The sequence below is a fragment of the Sciurus carolinensis genome, chromosome 9 (genome assembly GCF_902686445.1).
Source record: "Sciurus carolinensis chromosome 9, mSciCar1.2, whole genome shotgun sequence".
NCBI lineage: Eukaryota > Metazoa > Chordata > Mammalia > Rodentia > Sciuridae > Sciurus > Sciurus carolinensis.
In genome coordinates, this window is record NC_062221.1 from 96259112 (window position 1) to 96285058 (window position 25947).

General features: G+C 35.7%; 1 protein-coding gene and 1 long non-coding RNA gene across 2 annotated transcripts in view; one reads left to right on the forward strand and one right to left on the reverse strand.

Annotated features, from left to right (window-relative positions):
- LOC124992515 (uncharacterized) overlaps positions 1-25947 on the forward strand; it is a 45585-nt gene that overhangs the window by 17003 nt on the left and 2635 nt on the right. Inside the window, exon 2 of the long non-coding RNA XR_007110143.1 lies at positions 20183-20286. This is a non-coding gene — a long non-coding RNA (uncharacterized LOC124992515). The remainder of the gene's footprint in view (positions 1-20182; positions 20287-25947) is intronic.
- The window catches only part of Epha6 (EPH receptor A6), an 874627-nt gene that overhangs the window by 2533 nt on the left and 846147 nt on the right, over positions 1-25947 (reverse strand). The window contains exon 16 of the mRNA XM_047563348.1: positions 10453-10646. Coding sequence (XP_047419304.1) covers positions 10453-10646 — 194 coding nt within the window. The remainder of the gene's footprint in view (positions 1-10452; positions 10647-25947) is intronic.

Here is a 25947-nt window from a genome sequence, read left to right on the forward strand (position 1 = left end):
TGTCATGGAACCGGGTTGTGTGCATAAGATTTACATCTGTTTAAGTATATGATTTTGTAGCACAAAGCAAGATAGTAATAAGGCACAAAACAAAACAAAATCAGCGTAAGTTTTAATTAATAAGAAAAAGGAACACAGCATTGATGGATCATAAAGGCAATGTTATAGCAATCTTTTGTTTCTAAAATCTGAGGCATTTTAGTTGGGGATATTTTGTAGTTTTCACATAAAATAATGGAAAGGTATTATTTTGGAAAAGTTGGGGTAGATAGGTACGTATGAACTCGGAATAGAATAATTTAATCTTAGAAATAATAGGAAATAGAACTCAAATTGTGTATTTAAGTCATTCTGGTACTAAACTATATTTTTCTCTTATAGAAATACATGCAAATTAATGTTAAAAACATTTTACATGTTTTTAAAAACACTTGGCTGTAAAAGTGCTTTTACAGTAATACCTGTATTATTATCCCTATGGGATAATAAATGTATCATTTAAAAGTTCTTAGATCTAGAACTTGTACTAACTAGTAAAGCAGTAAGAATCTTTTAAAAATAATGTTTGAGTCAAATCAGTATTTTCTAAATAATGAAAATGTTATTAGAAATCAATCACTGAATTACTTTCATCAGAACAGCATGCAAGCGCGCGAACACACACACACACACACACACACACAAATAATTTAAATCACCCTTAAAGGACTGAAGGTTTTAGGAAGACAAATTGTGCATGGTTTCAACTCCTGAAGGCTCTAAAAAGCATACCCTTGAAATTCAGGAGAGTCCCTACTAAAGGCCTAGAATTAATTTTGTTTTTGTTTTTCTCTGACATTCTTTTAAAAAACTGAGGTTTAGTTGAAAATATGGAGATGGAGATGAACAAGGATGATGGGGATATCCAGGGGGTTTTGCTCTTCATATATACTTGGAATTTGCATAAGTAAGTGTATGTATTCTGAGATTATACTGTATCCTAAATTGAGTCTGTTACCCTTCACAGCAACTTCTATCTTTTTTTTTTAAAGCAGTACTCAATTCTATTATCACATGTATTATTTTGGAGACTAAATCATATTCTTTTCTCATATACTACAAAACACTATTGACTTTGGGTTGTTTTATTCTAGTTAAAATCAGAATAACTCTTGATTTGATCTGAAATGAGGATCAATCATGATAAAAGTTGAATAGCTATCAAAAAATAGTTAAATTGTTCCTGTTTCTTCAAAATTCCCTAGAGGTGTTCCTGTTAATAAATATTATTAAATAAAGCTTCATGTATGAAATACTAAATGATAAAGGTCTTCCTGGCAAAATTAGTTATATAGGCTTTTTAACCACAGCATTTTTCAGAGTCTTCACTTAGACTCTACTGTGTATTTTAAATATGTAAGAGAATTCAGATAGCTTATGCATTCATTTCTTAAATTAAATGACCAGTTTCTGTGGAATATACTTAGGAAAATAACTGCTGTACTTTATTGATGGAGAGTAAATATCAAAATGACTAGGGTACATTTATTAATGATTAATAAAAATAAAATCACATGATAGAAAATTGAATGTCCATTTCTAAAACAATGTGGTTCTCAAATGTTTAATTTCTCGTCAATTAAGTTTGTTAAAACTGAACCAAATATGAGGTGGGGGGAATCTCTTGAAAATTGAAGGGGAGATTAGTAGAATAGAGAAAGGTGACCAGGGGCCAGGAGAAAGGGAGAAAAAGGAGAAATACTGGGAATGATATTAGCCAAATTCGATTGTGCACATATGTGAATATTTAACAACAAATCCCACCATTACGTATAATTATGCTGCACCAATAAAAAATGAAAAAAAAAACCAACAAAATGAAAAGAATGTGTTTAAGTGACTTAGCCTTCATATCCCTGTGCTGTTCTTGATGCACATATAGTCAGATGACTTCCACTTTTCTGAGATAACGCTGGAATAACTCTTGAGTCATCACAATTTCCTATAACTGGTGAGTGGAAATGTAGTTTGCTAATTTTATGTCTTTAATACAGAAAGGCAATGAAAGGACATTTTGTAAACTAAATGACTGAAGTGGCCTATTTCCCTGTTGAAAAGCATCTACTATTAGCTCCCAGAATACTTCAATATAATAATTCCTTTTCTTTCCATACATCTTTAGTAACCTAGTTACTCTTTGGCCTTTATACAACTGCACTGGCAGTTGATTTAGTAAGGTCAGGATCCCCTCATTGTTCACAGCCACTGTGCAATAACTTTTCTTTCACCTTATCTTATAACGAAGTTGAAAAATGCTCCTATTTTCTGGCTTCAAGGGCTGGGTACCATCAGCCTCACACCAATTCTCTGGAACATTAACTAATAAACAATAAATGCCCTTTCTTATCAAACATGTGCAATGATAAATTCAGTCTGCTGTTTGCTGAACACATAGAAATTTCTGCTATTCAGTGATTAGTGGGTGCTACCCACCTGAGAAATGTTTTTATAGCAAAACCAGAAGCTCAAATTTTTAAAAAGTACATATTATAAAATAGAAGATGGAAGATCTGCTATTTTTCTCAGGAAAAATGAGGAGGGGCTAGAATTAGTAAATTTCAAGTATAAATTATGGTCATTTAGAGAAAATGGCTGGAGTTTAGGTATAACAATTAATGTTATAGTTGAAGGGGCAATAAATATATACCTGATATCTCTAAATATGTAAAAATGAATATCTCTGATAGAGCCAAGATGTTTTTATTCTAATGAGTCCTTTGAGTTCACAATAGTATTAGTCTTTCAGTTTAGAAGATGGTTAGGTAGGTTATTAGTAGATATTGGCGTTGCCCTTAAAAAGCAAGAAAGTTTTTATCCTCAAAAGTCTTTCATGTGTTACATCCATCACTTAAATATGAACTAGTAATAAGTCTATTAAAAATTATTCAAGAAAAATTATATTTTAGAAACACTATTACAAGTAAAGTTCTGTTTTAATATGAAATGATCATGTACTTAAAGGTTTTTCTTCCCTTCTACTCTAACATAAATTCTTTTTTCCTTACTCTTATATTTATATACAGTTAGCAGGAATGTACTGATATTCTATCATATTTTATGTTGCCTTTATTTCACAAATTTATGATATTTTCCATATTTTAACAGTCTTCATACTTAAATGAGTGTATACTATTCTATATGCTGAGGCTTAATAATTTTTAATTCCCTAAAGTTAGACTCAGATTGTTAACAATATTCTTTTATTATAGATGATCATGTACTCTTGGAGCATGTATCTTTTTGCTTCAGTTGAATTACTTCCTTGGGAAGAAATCCATTACAGAAGAATTTTTTAAAAGGGTAAATTAAAACTCCCTGATGGTAGCAACCCTATCTCATATATTTTTTCCTTTTTCTATAGGCCCAGCACAATGCTGAAAGCATTATAAGAGTTCATTAAATGAATAATGATTTACACTTGAGTTTTAAATTCTCTACAGAAAAGTTTGATCCATGACATGATGGCTGATTCATGGTGAATGATCTATTTTTATTTAATTCCCTTATAAAAACATCTGGAAAAACAAGTGGTCGTTGATGTACTTGTCAAGCTACTAATGAACCTACGGTTTAACTTATTCCTTATATTGTGGAAATGTTTATTTATGCTCATTTCCAGGTGTCAGAGTAGAGGAAGAGGCAGTATAGGAGGAGCCAGGTGGCATAAAGTTAAGGATTCATATGCAATTATAGCCAGAACACAACATTTACCCTATCCAGTGTCACCATTTTTATATGAATTTCTCACCTCATGACTCAGAGACTACCTTCACACTACCTATGAAGTCACTGAAGGAACAATTTACTTAATCAGATAACAAAGAAAACATTACTTTCTCTGAAGTTAAACTTAATATTCAACTTTAACACAAGTTAAAGTAATGAAATAATTTTGATATTTTTTCAAAAAGCATAATTTGACTCAAAATGCTATAAAATCTCTAAAGCACTGAAATATGCCAATTATCTTATGGATGATGCTTGTGACATCATCTGTTCTGAACTCTCTGACTCTCTACAGCGTTAAACTGGAGGCATAAGTTATTTTTGTCATACTTACTTTTATTTTCAGTTTTTTAATTATTACCATTATTTAATTGGCACAATTAGGCTGATAACTGGTACAAAATGTGAAAAAATGAAAATTAAAATTTCAAAGTAAATTTAATTACTATAGATTATTTGAACATTAGGAGGGATAGATGCAAGCAGGCATATTTAAAAAATTTTTTTTCTGTAAATTCAAGTATAATACCTAGCATGTGCTCCCTAGAGTCATAATAACAGATCACTAAACCTCAAAAACCTATTTTGGGGGCCTGGGGTTGTAGATCAGTGGTAGAGCACTTGCCTTGCATGTGTGAGGCACTGGGTTCATTCCTCAACACCACATATAAATAAATAAATTAAATAAAGGTACTGTGTTCATCTACAATTTAAAAATGTTTTTAAAAACCCTATTTTTGTGAGAATATAATCCAGAGTCAGAAAATAGATTTCATATTACATGCCAACTGCAATGCATTGATAGTGCCTATCATAATGTGGTCATGAAAAGGATAGGGAGGCAGCATCAGAGCTCAGTGGGAAAGAGTGTTCTAATGATTTCCATGGCAAGAAAAAAGAAGAAAAGTATATATTTGCCAACATCAGAAAAATTCAACCATAGAAATGCCTGAGGATATAATTCTGGAACTATGTTCTTGCCATATTTCCTTCATCTCTATTTATTGTTTTAATTTTTACTTTCTTTTTTCAACTAATATTCTTTAAGTGTTTGGGCATTATAGGAGGATGTTTGGAGAATATACAGGCTATGTATTTGCTACTTTTTCCCATAAATAAGGGCACATACTCTACCTCTTGGTGTTTACCCAGTGGAACATAAAATAATAGGCTGTGCTACACTAAGATTTCTTTTGGGGATTTTAAAATAGTCCATCTATGAAGACAAATAAATTCCAGAGAAAAATTTAACCAGAAATATAAAAAAGTACCCTCTCTTTTTATAATCATATTTCTGAAATAGCATTATACTTGGAAACATCTTGCCATTCTGTGAGTTTCTGTACTATATAGTGGAAAGGACAAGGGTTTTGAAGTTGGTGAATCTTGCTCCTGATCTACTAAACAGAAGTTTTTATATCAAATTGGTGGAAGTTCTTGTGCTCATTGTTGCACTATTAACTGAATGCATGGAATTGATACCATTCAGTCTTAGAATGTTTCTCTAAAGCAAAGGATCTTAATTATGGTATTGGCATGAGAATTTTGCTATCTTCCTCAAACTCATATTAGTGGATGCCAAATGCTTGAAAGTTCAATGATAAACTTTCATGTACTAAGAAAGGTAGTGGTTGGAGTTCCTTAGAGATAAAATTCTAAGATTCTATTCTGTTGTCCAGTGGGTAGTAAGAATATTCCTAAAGTGTCTTTGCCTGGGCAGAACATGATTTCTGAGGCCACTGACTGTGATAGGCTGGCACTGTCTTTCTGGGTCACTCTTGCCCAACTGTGAATACCACTGTTGAACTGATGGTCAGAAAATCATAATCTGTAGAACTTCTTTGTCAGTGACATGCTAGAGATTTGGAGCAAGACTGAAAGAAAGTGTGATTCACCTACTGCATTGCAGCTCTGCTCAAAGCAGCATTGGCAAGCTGACTGCAAACTAGTGCTTTGGCAAGTTGACTGCACCCTGGGGTGCTCAAATAGATTTCAGGGCATGGAGGAACTGGGGTGAGGGTTACGAGAATACAGAATAAATATGTAGGAAATGTGACTGGGGAGGTAAGCCCAGTTGGGTGAAGGGACACCCTATGCTTATCAGGTCACTTTACCCTATTGAAGTGCAGGTTCCCAGACATAACCCTGAACTCCATGGGAGCAGGCTTAGTTGGAGTTGGCAGCAGCTGCAAGACTGACCCTGAGAGTTGGAGGGAGGGAGCAAATGGTGTTTCAAAGTTTGAACACTGCACAGATGCCATTCCACACACAACCTTGGCCTCAAGCTGGCCCCTTTCTCCCACAGGCTGGGTACTACCTGATGGCTATACTTAAACTCTTTGGAACACTATTATAAGACATTATTGTATAATTAATGAATGTGAGGGTATTTATTTATTTGTTTATTTAGATTCATTGTACCCAAATGGGGTACAACTGTTGTTTCTCTGGTTGTACACGAAGTAGAATCGCACCATTTGTGTAATCATACATGTACATAGGGTAATAACGCTTGTCTCAATCTGTTATCTTTCCTTCCCCACATCCCCTCCCCTCTTTTTCTTCTACACAATCCATCCTTCCTCCATTCTTGCCTCCCTCTCACCCCCCATTATGTATCCTCATTCACTTATCAGAGAGATCATTTGTCCTTTGTATTTTGGAATTGGCTTATCTCACTTGCATGATATTCTCCAACTTCATTCATTTACCTGCAAATGCCACAATTTTATTCTTCTTTATGGTTGAGTAATACTCCAATGTGTATGTATACCACAGTTTCTTTATCCATTCATCAATTGAAGGACATCTAGGTTGGTTCCACAATCTAGCTACTGTGAATTGAGTAGCTATGAACATTGATATGGCTGCATCACTGTAATATGCTGATTTTAAGTCCTTTGGGTATAGGCCAAGGAGTGGGATAGCTGGGTCAAATGGTGGTTCCATTTCAAGCTTTCTGAGGAATCTCCATACTGCTTTCCAGAGTGGCTGCACTAATTTGCAACCCCACCAGCAATGTATGAGTGTGCCTTTTTCCCCACATCCTGAATGTGAAAGTATTTTGAAGTTAAATTTAAGGCAAGATCACTGCTTATATCAATGTGATCATTTTGAAAATTATTTTTTATGATTACTTGGATTTGAGGTTATACTTATGATATCACTATATTCATTTATATATCCATATGTTTTCTTGAGTAGGAGAGAAAGAAAATATGTTGGGAACTGCAGAGGGCTCTGAACACTCCTGTGGGAGAAACTTAGGCACAATAATATCAGCAGAAGGGCAAGATCTGCTGCTTCAAATAATGAAAGCCTTCTCTGACCAGGTATTTTTTTTTCCATTATGTACTCTGACTTTTAAAAGGAAAGATCTTGATACAGGGTTTGTAAAATTTACAATATGCTAGCATAAAATGATTAAACTGTGGGTTTCATAGCCTTCCTCATCTCCTTTTGTCACCTTAAATTCTTTCCCTCTTACTACTTTGTCAAGAAAAAGGATAAAAGCTTCTCAGATGAATTCCTGAGGAAAAAAAAAGCAATTAGAGTGGAAATAAAAACCATGGGGACCTAATGCATCAGGGAGTTACATCGGCATGGAAGTGTGAGAGGAATGTGGGAGAGTGGGGACACTAGAGGGAAAAGGAGTGCAGGAGAGTTTAATAAGAGTGACCGTTAGGCTCCTTGACATGTTTGAGAGACATACGAGGAGAAAGATTGAAATCCTACACTGTTCTGTTCCCGTAGACCAACATCACTCTGGAACAGACGTCTGGCACTGGGACCCTGGAGACAGAGGGGCTTGTCACAGTTTTATAGACATAAAACACATCTTGAGTTCTTTAGCTAACATTACTATCCTTTAACCTATTGCATCTCTTTTCCCTAAACAGTCTCAGTTCTCTGGGATCAGGGACAGGGTGGGTGGGTGGTATTGCGAATAAGGGGACAGCAAGGGGGACCCATTCTTGCTTTTGGTAAAATAAGATGTTGATAAGACTCAGGCATGAAACCCTTAGAACGCCAGTTCATTTTGTTTCTGAAGAGTATATTAAGGGCAAAAGCAGTAGCACATATGTCTTTGTCAGAAACAAGGATAGCAAATCGGTCACAAAAACTTCCATTTGGTCTCCCAGAGATTAAACTGTAGAACTGAATCAAGCTGTCAACCTTACATAAAGCACCTGACTTTTGGCCGACGTGTGGCAGGGCTATCACAGAGCTTGCCACTCACTGGCCCTTTGCACAGCAGATTCACGCACCTCACTAACTCATCAGCCTCTGGCCCTTAGATACAACCCTTCATCTTGACTTGATCTTGGGATCCTTTGGCTTTTTTTGGTATTTTCTCAGATTCTTCATCAATATTTTCCATATATGATGATCATTCATAATCTTGAAAATGCAGACAAGAAACGGTCTTATCTAGTTTTTCTTTTCTTTTGAAAGAAGACTCTTAACTGCCTGCTTTTATATAGCCATGGCACAAATAGCTGTGTTGACAGGCACCGACTGTAAAATCTGTTAACTTTATGCCACAACAACAGATCCAAATTAAATTATTTTAGCTTTAGAGATGCCAAAGTCTTCTTTCATGAGTTCAAAATCATTTCATGGTACCTTTCTATTAGGACTTTCCCCTCAATATTAAAGCATGCCAAAGCCTCTTCAATAAAACATAAGGGAACAAGAAACAAATTTCCTCTACTTCTCTTCCTCTGGAGAAACGTTTCTGGAAACACAATTAGTACCATGCATTGCTCTTCTCTCTGACTTCACATTTGCTCCTCCTCTATTGCAAGCTGTCTTCCAGAACTTCATTGAAAATGCTCTTGGCAAAGGCTACCCATGAACACCTGAATGCCTCACTGCTACACCCAATGGACACACTTCACATTTTATTTTACTGAAACTTTGTGAAACTTTGGACATTATGCTCCTTGAAGCTCTCTCCTCTTCGGACTTATGACACTGCTCCTTGTGTTTTCTTCATTACTCATTTGGCTCTTCTTTCTCAGTTTCCTTGGGGTACACTTTTCCAGTTCTTATCTTAATCTTTGTGTTTTAGAGGGTGGCCTTCTTTTCTTGTTTATTTGAATCCTTCGTATTTTTCATTGCTTTTCTGACCTATACTTACAGCTTAAGATACAATCTACATACTAATGATCTTCAAATCTATGTCTCCAGTTCAGATCTTTTTACCTGAGATCCAACCTATAAATTTAACTACCTATTGGATATCTCCACTTAGATATCTCACAGGTATGTCTGACTCAGCATGCTGAAATGATCTCATTTCTACTCCAAAATTTATCTTTCTTTCTCTCTTAGTGATTATACCATCCATCAGCTTGTCTAATAAAGAAGCCTGTTAAAGCTACTTGATTCTTTTCTCTCTTCCTCCCTCCATATTTAATCAGTGACCAGGTCATATTGGTTTGCTTGCCTAATAGTAAATAAATTCTCTTATCTCCTGACCCCAAATTTATGCCTGTTTCATAAGTTAGGTCCTGATCTCTTCTATCTTGGATTTTTGAAAACATACAATCATCTCTGTTTTTAGTCTTGTTCCTTGTTTTGCAACCACAATGGAAATCAGCCCTATGGTGATCTTTCAGAAATGCAAATGTGATCATATCATTTTTGTACTTTAAAAAGATCCTTCAATTGCTGTCCACTGCTTTAATGACAGAGTCCCAAAATACCTTCCTCCCCACCCCTCACTCCTTTACTGCTTCCTGTGTTGGACTGCTTTAGGGAAGATGGGCTAGAGTAATAGTTTAATCTCTAGCTATTTCATGCTTGGCTTCACTTTACTGATACCGCCAATTAATGATTTAGAGGTGAACTCTTATAAGCTTGCTATGAACTGAAGTCTGTTTCAAATAGTCCTTGAAGGGCCTCGGCCCTATTGTCACTAAAGCACTACACCGACTTTAACCTGTGACCTAAAGTTGAACATCTTCATATCCTCTTGGCTATCCCCTGAGTCAGAAAAAATGAACTTGGGAAATTTTCTAGTTATTTCTAAGTCTAATTTCTCCTAAAAGAAGAAATACATTTTCAACTTAATGATATTTTAAATGTAATATTTTCAGACATAGATGACAGTCTTTTTTCCTTTGACTTTTCTCCTTCTTATAATTGCTTTTCAGAGAGAGGTGACTAGATCTTCTCAACTCTACTGACTTTTACAAAATGGTGTATGAGTGCCTTTATTTTCTTGTCTTAGGATTGGAAAGTAACAACAGCTGTGATCATATCCTTGCTGCTGGCTGATTCACAAATTACCCATCTTGCCTGCCATTTTGGATAGAGGGACAGAACACAGAATCATCAGGAAAATTAGAGGGGCCACACACCCACAAATTCTACTCATAAAGGTAAAGAAGGATCCATAAAGATGGATAAATATCAAAGGCCCACATGGAAAAAATATGAACTAAGTAATTCATAAAGATAAGATACAAAAGAGAAGTGGAAGATTTTTTTCCATAGTTTTCCTTAATGTAAATAATTTGTCTGTTTAACTGATAAAAATAAAATATACTTTATACAATGCCAACAACTAGATAGTTACCAGGGCAAACTCTTTTCCCTCTACCTGCTATTCTTGTCTGTAGCCTAAAAGAAATTATGATTGTCAGGGGGAATAAAAACACCCAGCATTATGCAACTTACACAAGGATGTCCTCCACCAGGGTGTGAAGGGCACTGGGATTGCGGATCAATTTGTCAAGGAAGCTGACAATGTCAGTAAATTTTGGTCTGTGATTTCTCTCCTTCTGCCAGCAATGGAGCATCAGTTGGTGTAGAGATGCTGGGCAGCCCATAGGAGCTGGAAGTCGGTAACCTTCTTCAATGGACAGAATGACCTAAAGGCAAACAAACACAGATTATTCTCTTACTTTTAGGGATAATTTTACATATGCTCAGTAACAATTACTTTATATGTAAGCAACAGGAGCCAAAATATTGGTAAGCATAGAAACTGTTTGTGAATACACAGGATAAATACCAAAGTTCTGAACAAGAGCTGCAAATAGCTTCACTGCAAGTGCTAACTCCTATTAGAGGAAACAGTTTTTAAACATGCTGTGCTACCGGTGTACCTAAGATAGTTAGATTTCACCACAACCTTAAGAAAGCATTTTTGTGTGATTTAGCTGGAACATGAAAAAGTCAGCATGCAATTCATGAATTTGTGCAAACTAATACAAACTACATGTGATGATCATTTCAGATAAAATTTAAGTAAAATTCTGCTAAAGCATGATTTCCTGAATTGTTTTTATCCTTTGTATAATATCAATGTATTTTCTTTTCTAACTGTTATTTCTTCTTTATCATGTCCTTAATTTTTTTCACTTCTAGATTTCTCTTAAGTCTGACACTGAGCTGACAATGAAGTCATCCTTCCATGACTTCTAAGGTTGTTTAATCCTTGAAATGCTGCCCATGGCCAGTTACCCATCAGTAGGAGCATTCAGACCCAGTATGTGACAGAATTTCTGTGATGATGCAGATCTTCTCTCTGTATGGTTGGTAGCAACCAGTCATGTGTGACCATTGAGTACTTGAAACAGAGCTACGAGAACTGAAGAACTGAAATTTTAATTTGACCTATTTTTAATTCAGAAAAATTTAAGTTAACTAACTACCTTCTATGGAACAGCAGCTCTAGGGAAAAGAATCTGTATAAGAAAGCAAAGTTAAAAGTAACAATAAGATGACAACAAGTTTTGGTATTTAGGAAGTCACACAAGATCAGGGTGGACACTAATCTGTTTAATGTATGATCCACCTGGAAATTTCCTAAAAATGCAATAAAATTGATCCTGAATTCATGTTGCTTAGTTTTTAATAAAATGTTCAAACGCATTCATGTGAACCTTCATTCTTATATCATCTCTGGAGAAAAATAAAAGACAAAAGAAAGGGTTTCTGCACCCTATTTTTGAGGTGGGAATGAAGTAGAAAAGAAGAAATAAGGACAGGTGGAAAGAAGACAAAGATGAAAGGAAAGAGGAACTGTAGATTTAAATCTAACACCATGAACCCCTTCACTTTCACCTGCCTAGGCCTGTTTTTCTATATGCCTGAATTCTTAAAAGATCTTAAATCTTAGAGCACAGTGAGTCCAGTTAATTAGTGCCTATATACCTTGTTAGAGTACAGAATGATCTGATTAAAGGAACCTGAGAGAGAGAGAGAAAGAGAGTTAAAAACCCATGATATGGTTCCACAGTGCAAGTGCTATGTACTAACTAGATAATGCCAAGCTGAAGATTCTGAGGACAACCAGACCACCACGACTGCTCTGCGCTCCACCATCAAAAGAATCCAGCTCATTAAGCTGACACATCCCACTTACCTTTCCTGCTCAGCATTTCCTTTAACGGAAGCCTGAGGCCCCAAAAGCACATCCCTCCAGCACCCACACCCCTCTCCCTTTGAGTGCTGTATCCTGCACTATTGTTTGCTTTCCTGAATAAATTTCTTTGCTTTATTAAATAAAACTTGGCTTGTGTCTTCTGCTATATCCCCAAATTCCCTTCTGTGGGATAAGAGCCTGTGAGGGTTGATTTGAGGTCCCCTTTTTCTTCTGGGGACCTCCTCTAACCTCAACCAGGTGACAGAAAAACTGAGGATCAAACTAATACTTAAAGACAAGGACAGTTCAATCTCGCCATAAGATGACAACAAGTTTTGGTATTTAGGAAGTCACACAAGATCAGGGTGGACACTAATCTGTTTAATGTATGACCTACCTGGAAATTTCCTAAAAATGCAATAAAATTGATCCTGAATTCATGTTGCTTAGTTTTTAGTAAAATATTCAAATGCATTCATGTGAACCTTCATTCTTATATCATCTCTGAAGAAAAATAAAAGACAAAAGAAAGGGTTTCTTCACCCTGTCCCAACATCCCATCCCAACATCCAAAAAAGCAAAAATGTAAATGTTAATATCTTTAACAGAAGAATCCTATTGCAGCACCATGTACACATTTTCTGGAATAAAAAATTACTGACATTCCACTTTTGTTTATTTTTTAATTGGTATCATTTGTTGTGGCCCTGAATTATTCTGAATTTATGTTATAGGTAGTTTATAAAGAAAAAGACAATAATATAAGTCAGGAACCCCTTAACCTTTTTAGTATCAGGGAATTTCTTATAGTCCCCATCAGGGTCTTTGTGACCACAATCCTTTAAAATGTAAGGATATTTATATTTTTCTATTAATTTTATGTTCTATTATTAAACAAGATTTTTTTTCTGAACTGTTTTCCGGCTACTTTTGCTGTCAAGTAGGTTTGAATTTTAAGATACTTTATTACAAATTTTAGTAAAACAGGAGTGTAAAAAATGCTTTTAATATATCATAATTACTGTGGGTAGCTTAAGAAAAGTAATTAAGAAAAATAGTATGGAATTACATTAGAGAATAACCTTGAATTCCCACCCTAGCAGAGCTTGATAGTCAATTTGCCCCAGTTTCCTAATTATAAGTGCATGGAGTAAAATAGGTGGCAAGTGAGGTTATATTATGAGAAAATGATACCTACCCTTATTGAATATTTCCCATGTGCTAAGTCCTTCATATTTTTTTATTTACTGCTTAAAATTACTCAGTGTAGTGGTTATTATTATTATCCCTATTTTGTAAATCATAAAATTTAGACTCAGAGTGTTAGGAAACTTGCCTCAGTTCACAAAGTATTTGGCGGAACTCGAATTTGAACTTAGTTCCTTTTAACTTTAAAATTTCTCCTCTGGCCATTTCCCAGAGATGTTTTTCCACTTACATGATGCAACATCTTTTGCTCTAATTTTGTATCACCTAACTTAATCTGAACATTGATTACCATGTTATCTTTTGTCATAGATTATGTTATGTGAACTTCAAGGATTTTATTTTTGGATCCTAAGTTTAATATTCTGGGTAAATCAAAAACATATTTACTTCATAGTCTGTAAAATGTCATATTCAACTAAGAAGTCAGTTCTAAAAGCTTCTGAATCTTATGTAAATTTCTATTACTGTATCTATTATTTTGTATTGCTGTTGCTTAATTTGCTTTTCCTCTAAGGCTACGTGCACTTGTTTCCTCATCATTTAGTACAGTGATAAATGCTATTGACCTAAGCCAAAGCTATTAGAAGAACTTTTTGGAATTGTCTTGATAAAGACGATTTTTTTTTATAAACTTGGAATATCCAGTTAGCCAAATGGATTCAAAGCACAAGCATGATAGCATCTGAAGTCACATCTTAAAGAAATAGTAATTTTAAAAGTAAGGCAAATTAAACCGCACTATCCAAAAGTGTTCTTCTAATGAACTTATTCTGGTTTGCTTGGATAAGCCAGGAAGAATGGGATGGTAAGATTTGGATATGCAGTGTTCCCCAAAAGCTCCTGTGTTTATGCAGGAGTTTTCAGAAGTGAAATGATTGGATTATGAGAGCTGTAACCTAAACAGTCCATCCTAGTTTGAATGGACAAACTGGGTGGTAACTGTAGACTGGAATAAGAGGGTCAATGGAAGGCTTCATCTTCTCTGTGGTCCCTTCCCTTTCTCTTTGTTTCCCCAGCTACCGTGACCTGAGCAGCTTTCCTCTGCCATGCCCTTCCACCATGGTGTTCTCCCTCTCCTTGGGCCCAGAGTGATGGAACTGGTCAACCATGACCTAAACCTCTGAAGCCATGAACCTGAATAAGCTTTTCCTCCTGTAAATTGTTCTTGTTGGGTTTTTTGGTCATAGTGATGAACAGCTAACACACTGGGGGCTTGCTCTTCCCTAAAAAAGAGGAACTTCACACAAACAGCTCTTGACTACCATCCCTTTCCACCTGTCTAGAGGAGTTGTTATTTTTCTCTGGCCCCATTGCTGGGAAGTAAACTCTCACAAACAACTCCTATACACAGCTGACAACCAAATCCAGATGACTTGGCCTTAAGTGGGTTGTTCATCCCCCTTGACAAAGCTGTTCTCATGCTTTCTCTCTCTGAGGAGGGATAAGAGGGTGAAGTCTCTTGCCTGGAGCTTTACCATGAATGTGTCCAGCAGGGGGTCTAATCCTAGCTTGCCTGTCTGTGGAGCAGTGGGAAGAACAGGCACCCATGACTTTTTTTCTTGCTGATCTTTGGATTTATGTTTTAACTTTTGACATTATGAAGTGTGTCTTGTCTGCCTCAAGATCAGTGTCAAACACAAAGGGAAAACATCTTGAGGAACTTTAGAATAATTCCAAAGTGCTAGTTCTAAATAATCTACCTGTATGAATTCTTTTAAACTTTATAATAAACCTATGGAATAGGTACAATTGTTATCCTCATTTTAAGGACAAGGAACCTAATCATATAGAAGTTGAACTTACCTAAGTTCACATACCTAAAAACTCCAGCTTCAAGGGTAAAAAGAGACTTAAAAATATAAATCACACAATTGCTTAAAAAATCTTTGTAATGGATTTTTAATTTATTTATCCAAATAAATAGATATTAATCACTTAAAATGGTTGGCCATGCTACACATAAGAGAGAACATAATAAGTAAGGCATATCTTTATCTTTAGGAGATATATAATGTAGTGAAGGAGACCAAAGATTATGAATATGGCAAATGGCACATAGAAAAGAGTGTTAGGGAGCCCTAGGTGTGAACAGCTCAGGAAGACTTCTCAAGGAGGTGCGCTGAGTCTTAAAGGAAGCCGGAAGAATAAAGTGGGTGGGTTGAAGAGAGGAGATGTGATCTAGAAAACAGTGGCAGCATCTGTAACTTTGAGAGTTTATTATGTGCCATGTTCTGTGTTTTGACACAGTTTGTACCTTATTGGGGTCTTAAAATACTTACTGTATAAATATGGTTGTATACATTTTATAGGGAAGAAAGGTGAAGTTCAAACTGATTAGCATACTATATGAATATCACATAGCAAATAATTCTCTGAAGAATAAACTATGGTTGTCACCACAGTAGTCTTTGAATCACAGAAGAGGTAGAGAAGGTCTCTCCTAGGTCTTAAGCTGCACTCCTAACTTACCCCACCCCATGAGATTTTGAGCCCTCTTTCCTGTGCTGTCATATTCTCTAGGCTTTCACTATTAATCCTCTGCTTATGATTTCATATCTGTAGCTCTAGCTCAACTCTCTCTCCAGATTTCTATATTGGTCACCTATAGGAGATATCACTACATAAAGGGGCCTTGGATTATTTTGTGCAAAACTAAACCTGTTTCTCCTTTTGAATTTGTGTCCTTTGCAAGGGTACCACTATTCTCTCCAGTCAGTGACCAGGGAGACATTTGGGTCTCAGCCTTCCCTGTTGCTCAAAATTCACTTAAGTCATTCTGATTCTATCACCTTCATGTATTTAAAGTATGTTCCATTTAAAAAAATCTTCTTTCCATATGACTTATTTCCCCTTTTGATCAGGGCAACTTCTTCTGGTCTCCTTTACTCTCTTTTCCTCTGCTGTCATCAACCACAGTGTAGTGAAAGCAATCCTACTGGTGGCCGGAGGTGGGGGCTTGTGGACTGCGATCATGCTCCTCCACATCAGCAAAGCTGCTCACCGTGATCCTGGCTCTCAGTCCTCACCTCTGGTTGCAACTTGTCCCATTCGATCCTTTGCTTTGACCATTATAAAACACTTGTAGTCTCTTGGCTGGGTAAGCTAAGGTTCTAGAGGTTCTTTTTCCCATATGTTCCTGGGATCATGGAGTTCAATGCCTCGTCAAATCAAACAATGGAGTTCACTTGTCACAAGGGGACTGATGAGAGCTGTATTTTAGGAGTAGCTTGAGAACATCTAAATTAACCTTTATTGTCATACACATTTCTTTTGTGGAAAATTTTGCTCTATAGGTACTTTCTGATTCCTTAATTAAGGAATGACAGGGAGCAGCATATGGGGTGTTTTTGTCTAAAAGACTAATTGAGCTTTGTTGTTTTAGGAAATGAAGGGGTGATAATTAAGTAGGGAAAATTTTGCAACAGTTGGGTTTTATGATATTCATAGGCTGTCATCTTTTGGGAGAGGAGATATATAAGGTTATACCCTTATTTAAAAATGTAAGAAAAATTAAAATAAAGTGAAAAAATATAAAAAAGTGACTGCAATGATAATTTCCATGCAGAGCTAGAAGGAATTAGATTCTGTCAGAAATTATTATCTGAAACGTGGTTGGTTGTTCTAAATAGACCATACTGGTTCCTTGTCATCGACACTGCAATTTTTAACAGCCTAGAATCAACATAAGGCTCAGCTGGGGCACATAGCAGACTGCTCTGCTCTTGCAGAATCTGATGAGTTTTCCAATTGTGTTGATAGTTTCTGAATCAAAGCAGGCAATGTGCAACTTTTATTAAACAGGCAAATGAAGATGAGACAGTCAATATTAAGATGCTGAGATATTCCTGAACTATACCATCAAACGGGACTGCTTGGGCTGTTCAGGATATCACATTTTTATGACTACTAAACATCTCCAAAAAAATTCTATTCAGTTCAGTTATTTATATATTCTTTTAAAAGAAACTGTCTCAAAAATTTAGCAAGGGCTGACATTTATACTAGTAAATGGAATGTGAAATGATGTTTTTATCTTCCCTCTAAATATTCATCATAGCTATGTGGAGAAACTAGTTTCAAGTAGAAGGCGGTAGTGAGACAGAGGGTTCCAGTATGTATGTGCTTTTTGTGAGAATGATTACTTACATAGATTAAGGTCTTTAGATTTATAATATAATAACAACAAAAATGTGCCTTCTGGTGTGTAACATAGAGGTGTGTCTACATGGGACAAGAGGGAAAGAGAGAGAAGGAGGGAGGGAGGGGTGTTAGGGAAGAAGGAAGAAAGGAAGGAGTAAAGAAAGGAAAGAAGGAAAATTATACATGGTTATAAGTAACATTTATAGAAAGCTTATATTCACTTTCTCATTCAACATTTATCAACAGACAGAATTTAAAATTCATTTAAAAGCAATCAAGACTTAAATGAACTCAGTGTACTGAAAAAGAGGATAGAGTAATATAAGAATAAGACACAGAAAGAAAATACATTTTCAGAGGCTAATTTATAACTTCTTATTTGACCTAAGATTTCCTTTGTAACTTTAGGATAAAAACCTTCCTAAAACCTGACACTTAATTCGCAAACCCTTTTTATTGGAAGTCACAATAGGATGCCATGGACCTTTGCAAAATAAAGACTGCCTGTCCCTTACTGGGTCACCCATGCTGTTGAATGAGAGTACAAAACAGGGAACAATACGAGGAGTAGGGGTGCCACAGGTTGAAGGTTGTGGGTGACATGATTTATCATTTGGAAAATCTTTATCCCTAACAGTTTGAAAGTCACGCTTCTTGAAACTGAGAGAACTAACACCTTCTAACTTCCATTTATAAGAGCATTAGCCAAGGAGCTGCCTGAACTGCATTGAAGTCCCAAGCTGTCGCTAACAAGCTAGGTCTTGAGAGAGTTTCTGTCACCTCATTAATAAAGAGAAAAAGGACTGGACTCTGCCTGCAGTTGTACTTTTCACCTCAAAATACTGTTTCTAGAGTCATTGAAATCAAAGATCCTCAGCAAGAAGTTTGGTAATACCTCTAAAGCTGAAGTTTCTGTAAATTTAATGCAGGATTCAGCCTTACTCATTGAAAAGATTTTTTTTTTTTTTTTTTTTTTTTTCCCACAGAGCTCCTAGTGCTCAAATGAATCTCTGTAGGGAAACAAAAATCCAGATGGGGCTAGCATGTATCCCTGTAAACTAAAACTAGGAAGATTCTAGGCACCATGATAATAACTTACTTTGCCAGTTCTTCTACAACAAATTATGCCTTTTGGAAATATAATGGCACATTCCCAATTAACATTTATGAAACCATTTTTCTTTAAGGAGTCAATGTTCTTAAAACTCAAGGCATTTTCTTAAGCATTCTCTGGGGAAAAACAAACATTTCTTCACTGGTGCATCATTTTGCTTTTATGAAGACATTAGCTAACTCTAAATAATGTGTTTCCTGGGTCCACTAAAAATATTGGATAGCTATGGAAAAAGTTTGTGAGTACAAATGAAAAGGTAGTTTTAGAATGCCCTCTTTGTAAATGCTCCAGGGAGAACAAAATTAAATAAGAATCATAAGAGCTAAAGATATTAGATATATGTATTCCAAATAGAAATTGAAGCTATAGCTAATTTTTTATGAAAATATTGCTGAAATGTATACATTTTCTAGTGTTGTGGTCATTTGGTTAAAAACAGCTTTCTTTTGAAAATTACACTGTGGTAGTAGCATATTGGTTACTGGTTTCCTGTACTTGGAAATTTACTATTTGAATTATTTACAATGGTGATTGATCGCATCTTTTAATATTCTCCGTTACTCTTGCCTTAGTAGCTGACATACATCATGCTAGTATAATCAGTATTTATTTAATTAAAAGACTTCTATTGCAAATATACCAATAGTAGGAATTACTGAAAAATTGAGAAGAGGAAGGCCATTTTGAAAATTGCATCAGTAAAATACATATTCAAATAAAGACAAAAATTCTTTCTATAATATGGAAGGTTGAAATAATAGGAATAGGTTTTTAGCAATTTACTGTATCTTACACAGATCATTACACAAGGACCATTACATAATAAAGTCGGGTTTTGAAAATCTAATCAGAGACAAAAATTGGAAATGACTGGACTCTCTGAGTCATAAAATCATGCTGCATTTCTAGGTAAGTGAATTCTCCATATCCAGCATTTTAGGCTGAAGTACTGACCCATAATGGAGAAAGGTTATAGAATTATGAGGACAAATGGGAAATATGGGGAAAGGTTATTTTCTTTCTTCTTATAATTTGAGTAAAGGAATCAACTCAGATGAGGTCAAAAGATTGTTTCCAGCCACATACTTGTAAAAATAAAACCCTAAAGATAAATTTCAATTTTTTCCCCTCTCAGGTAAGCTTCAGAAAGCAACCTAAAGCAAAACTCATTATTATATAAAGGCTTTTAAAATGCAAGGAGAAAAAAAATGAAAGCAAAACACTGAGGTAGCGTTATGCTTCCTAGTAAGCCTCAAATGAGATGCTCCCTCATATGTTTTTGGGAAACCGAACTAGCTTAGCAGCATATGCCTAAATGATACCACACCCAGGAGGCACTTGAGTTTCAAACTGCTTCAAGGCAATTTTTTTTTTTTTTAACAGCATCATGTCAGGGAAACAAAACAAAACAAAACAAAACCCAAGACTCCAGTCTTGCACTCATATCATTAGCTCAAGCTAAGCTGCCTCTCACTTAAGTGGTGCTAGTATTTTCCCTGTGTCTTGGCTCTGTGGGGATTTGGTTATTTAATGTTGCCTGCTGTTCATGTTTTGCTTCCATCTCTTCCCTTAAGCACATTCCACAGGATAAGTGTTGGAGGGAAGAGCCACAGTGCCCATGATGCCTGTCTTCTTCAGGGTTTCTGTAGCTCCAGCATACGTGTACTTCCATTACACAGTAAGTAACCATTATTTATAATGCGGTTGAAAAATACTATAAAACATTATCCCGAAATACCTTATAAAGAAAGGAAAAATAAACTTCATCATTTAGAAAGCAGAAAGCAGTCATGTGCTTACAGTGTACCTGTGATATATTTCTGTTAATGGACTAAATGTGTCAATCTTAAAAATTTGCTTTAATATTTCAAAGAAATACAATAACAAGATGGTACATTCCATAAATTTTTGACATCAAGGCACAAATTCTGCCCAAAGGCTTTATATTTTTAAACATTCTTTTGCTAATAGGAAATAATAGAAATACTTCTCTTGTGATAGACTGACATACATATTGAGAGATGCTTTCATCTCATTGTGCAAACTTTTGGGGTGTGCACACTCTTGAAAACTGGACTTCTATAGTATAGCTTAATGGACAAAAGCACGACTTTTGGTAAGCAATGGCTGGAACTTCATTTTCACCACTCACCAGCTCCTTAGTGTTATCAAGACTAAATCTCAGTAATCTTAGAAATAGGAGCAATAATTTACCTCAGAGAATTATCTGGAATATCAAATGAACTAATGATATAAAGTACTTGAAAATTCAAGATGTTGTTACCACTGACTAATTAAACAACATCTATGTACCAGGTGCCATAATACATTACCTCTTCTTCTTTCAAATTTGGCAGCTGAATATTTAGAACCACAGTAAAGAGTATTTCAGAAACCTTAAACCGCTTGCCAAAGATTACATGGTCAATGAATTATGGAGCTGGCATTTGAACCCAGATCTTTCTAGTTATATACCAGTAGCTCTTATCTAGGGTTCTCTCCCTCATTGCTGCCAGGGAAATACCTAGGGACATTTTTTTGTCACAGCTGATGAAGTGCTACTGATACCCGGCATGTAGAGGTTGGGTATCCTACTAACTATCCTATAATGCACAGGACAACCCCCACAGCAAAGAACTGTCCTGTCCAACATGTCAATAGTTCTGAGGTGGAGAGAAGTGTAACCCTACTGGTCTTTCCAGTATAACCTACGGTGCTCATTAGAATATAGTAATGAACAATGTTAATATTTTGGTTCCAGTTGATATTTGTAATAAAGAAAGTTTCTCTTGAAAATTATGTATACAGCAAGCTGTGGTGGTTCATGTCTGTAATCCCAGTGACTAGGGAGCCTGAAGCAGGAGTATTGCAAGTTTGAGGCCAGCCTCAGCAACTTAATGACTTAAAATAGATAAAATTAAAAATTAAAAGGGCTGAGGAGGTATCTCAGTAGTACAGCACCCTTGGGTTTAATCCACATACAAAAATAAATAAATAAATGAAAGAAAAAGAAGATGTATACCAATAAAGGAAAAAGTAATATACTTCTAGCAGCACTTTGGAATTCCTCCCTCATTTGATGTGATTATGGGGGAATTGCCAATCACAATGTTCTACCTACCTCTGAACATAGAGTGGCAAGTAGACCTAACTGGGACAATCAAAGAATCTGTATCCCTGACAGGGTTTTTTCTTTTTCTTTTTTTTAAGGTACTGGGGATTGAACTCAGGGGCACTTGACCACTGAGCCATATCCCTAGCCCTATTTTATATTTTATTTAGAGACAGGGTCTCACTGAGTTGCTTAATGCCTCGCTTTTGCTGAAGTTGGTTTTGAACTCACAATCCTCCTGTCTCAATCTCCCGAGCCACTGGGATTACAGGCCTAACAAAGGCAGTCAGGGTCTCCTCTGGGATTGGTATGTATAAATTTGTACAGAGAGATCTTACTGTGCTGGGTTGTTAAACTGGAATAGTTAGTCCTAGAGTATAAGGAAAATAGCAAAGAACTTAGCAATAGGAGAGAATGAGGTCAAAGAACATAAGGAACCTTTAATAACAGTGCATGGTCCCTTGGACCCAGCATGCTAAATTATCTTCTTAGTTTCATGATGAAATTTTTTTCTTTTTTTTGCTTAAGTTAGTTCAGGTTGGATTCCCATTACTTATACTCAAAAGAATGTTGAATAATAGTTTTCATGATTTCTTCGCATATATTTAAAAAATAACTGTGCTGTACTCACACAATATTTTTCCTATAAAAAAAAAGAAAAAAGAAGAAAGCAAAGCCTCTACCCTTAATAAGTGTCACTTTAGTTGGTGGTGGGGACAGGACTTACAAATACTAGAACCTAATCTCCTTACCTGAATAATGAGTTCTTTGAGCAAAAGGCTAGGTTTTTTTTCTTTTTCTTTCTTTTTTTTTTTTTTTTAGTACTGATGATTGAAAGTACTCCACCACTAAGCTATACCCTCAGCTGTTTTTATTTTTAATTGAGATAGGGTCTCACGAAGTTACCCAGGCTGGCCTTGAATTTGCTACTCTCCTGTCTCAACCTTTCGAGTAGCCGGAGTTACCAGCATGTGTCATCACACCTGGTCCTTTTATCTTTTTTTAATTGTACATATTTGTGGGGTATAGTGTGAAAATTCCATACTTACTATACAACGCATGATGATCAAACAGGTAATCAGAATTTTCATTTCCATAAACATTTGTCATTTCTCTGTTGGGAACCTTAAAAATCCTCTTTTGTAGTTCTTAATATTGTAAGTATGTAGCAACTTGTTGTAGATTATAAGTATCATACAATGCTATAAAGAATACAGAACTATTCCTCCTATCTAATTGTTATTAGACCATCCTTTATGCTTTCTTACTTCCCCTTCTGTACTCTGATGACTACTGTTCTAGTCTCTACTTCTGTGAATTCAAGTTTTTCAGCTTCCACATGTGAGTGAGAACATTTCACTATTCGTCTTTCTGTGCCTGGCTTACTTTACTTAACATAAAGGGGGATTACATTTCCTCACTCCCCATCCTATCCCACAGGTACACCTGGTTTATTGACCAGCAGATGTTTAATAAGTAGCTTCTCAATAGCTAAGGAGATGACACACAGTATTATTTTTTGTTACATCTTTTAAGGACTAGTTCTGTGCACTCTGCTTTTTCTCATTTCTTTTCTCAAAGATACAATACCACTGACCTTTGGGGAAACTCATTATGTTATTCACTAAAGCAGATTCTGCAAACTCAGAATTGTTCATTGTAATCAAATATATCATAGTCTGCAGAATGAAGAAACTATTTCATAAACACTATCTGAAATTTCCTAAACTCACTTAAAAATCACAAAGCATGGTAACATTCTATTTGATCTGTGCCCAAAGCTTTGGTAAACTCACCAAAATATAATAAAAATGTATAGTTGAAATTTTATAATCTGTCTCATTACTTTCCTTATTTAAAATGCATCTTGGCTGGACTAAGTCAAACATAAGACTATGCTTTGACCAAATAAATGAAGAATGTAGGACAAATAGGGAAGAGCCAGTATTTTGAGAGAGCAGCTGGGAAATTTTTGATTAAGCTATTTTTGCTTCCAAACTGAAATTCTGGCTATAGGATCTGTCACAGATATGCTAACTTTCAATATGTTTAGCTAAACAGAATTCCAACTCTCTTTACTGTAGCAGCAAAAAGTATTCACGAGATACATAAAAGATTTTAGCTTTTTCTGTTTTCCTCTAGTCTTGTATTGATCTGAGGACCTCAAGGTTTGGTTCCCTGTTCCAACACTCACGCCTGCCTTTTCTCCCTGTTCTCTTGCTTGAGTATTGTTTGATAACCCTCACCAAGACAATGAAAATACATTAACTTAGACCCGACCTGGGCATGGAAAAGCAACCAGGCTCTGGGCAGAAGAAGAGTTTAATCTTCTGCCACAGCATTGGCAGTCCTCAATGAATGAGAATGGGCTTAATGTCAGGAGTCTATTCCTGGCTGCAACAGCTTCTCCTGTTCCAGATAGAGTCTCTATGGCCAAGCGAAGCTTAATAGGCAAAATCATTCTCTAAATGGTCATTATGGACACAGATCATCAAGACCCATGGCCAGAATGGCTGGATAAATTGTTGGGCAACATCCAGACAGGGAGAGGCTGACAACAGAGTCCATACTACCATAGGCAATTACATGGTGGTCTATGCTGAAAACTGCACATTTGGGCCATTTCCTGTAGAAGCCGCTCTCCTAAAATATCTGTCTTGTGGTCTGGCATCTTCACTTGTACCTGCTCCACTCTCTGGGAATCCTATCTAATTCTTGGCATCTCTACAGAGATCAGAAAAATCCTAAACTTCAAGAAAGAACAATTCAAATCATTCCTTTGCTGGGAAAAGGGTGATGGTGATTTCTTCAGTGATTATAAAGTCAGAGCATGTTATTGTTAAAAGAGACATTAAAATCTTCTGACCCAGACCCTTTTTTAAAAATATTTTTTAAGTTGTAGATGGACACAATACATTTATTTTATTCACTTTTTTGGTGCTGAGGATCAAACCCAGTGCCCCATGCATGTGAGGCAAGCGCTTTACCACTGAGCCATAACCCCAGCCCCTGACCCGGTCCCTTTAATGTATTTATTGGTCACGAAACAGAGGCACTTTGGAAAGGTAAGTGACTTTTGTGGTTGAATTATAGTTCATATAACCATTGCCATAGTTACTTATTGGTGGCTTGCTACACACCTTAGGAGGTAAAAAAAAAAAAAAAAATTAGGGAGCAAGAAACATCATGAATGTGCTCTTTATATTTATTTATCTCTTCCTATTATAGAACAACTATTTATGAATGTCTAATAAGAATGAAAAGTATTGACTTTTCTGAACATGAATGACATGAATATATTTTATAATATACATAATTTATTTTAATGAAATCCTCAGCATGTATCTTCCTCTCCCTTTTTCCTTCACAATAGTGATTATCACATCACATATTATATCTTTTACTTATTTATTTTGTTTATAGCTTATCTGCCTCCCACTAAAATGTAAACTTCACATGGGCAAGAAATCACTAGTTCTATGTGAGGGATTACTGTGAACTCTAAACCAAACTACCATGAAAGACACAATTATTCCCTCTTCTCTTTTCCCTGGTCATGACTTGTTCTAGAAGTGTATTGGAATTATTTTCTAAGTGTGCAGACAAATCACTTGATATGTGACTTTAGGAAAATCATGTCAGTTCTCTATGCTTCAGTTTTATGAGCAAGAAAACAATGGGATTGGACAAAATAATCTTTATGGTTCTTTCCAGGTGTGACATTTATTCTTTTGTGTATCTCTAGTTCCTAGAATAGAGAAAGCACCTAATACATGTTTTTAAATGAATATGTTGGTATAGCAGTATTTGTATATAATGTGCAAATAAATTTATATGTCATCTGTGGATGCTGAAGAACTGTTTACTCATATGGGTATATTACTAGTAGAGTTTAAAGCCCTCTAAGGCAATTTTAAAATTTTTTATGTCTGTCAGGAAACTGGTTAAGACAAAGATCAAGTAGGGTACTAGTTAAGGAGGTACTTAAAGTACAACATCTTCTATGCAATGAAGACTAACTCATCTAGAAGGGACTTAATTTTAGAGATTTGCTTGAATGGCCTATTTTAGTCACATCAAAACAGGACGAATAGACAAGCAATAGCTTGGGTTCAGAGTAGTGACTAAATTCAAGATTTCTGTTACTTTATTTAACTGATTAAAAAACAAAACAAACAAACAATAAAAACAAATCAAAGCCAAAACACAAAACATTGAGTTCCTTTC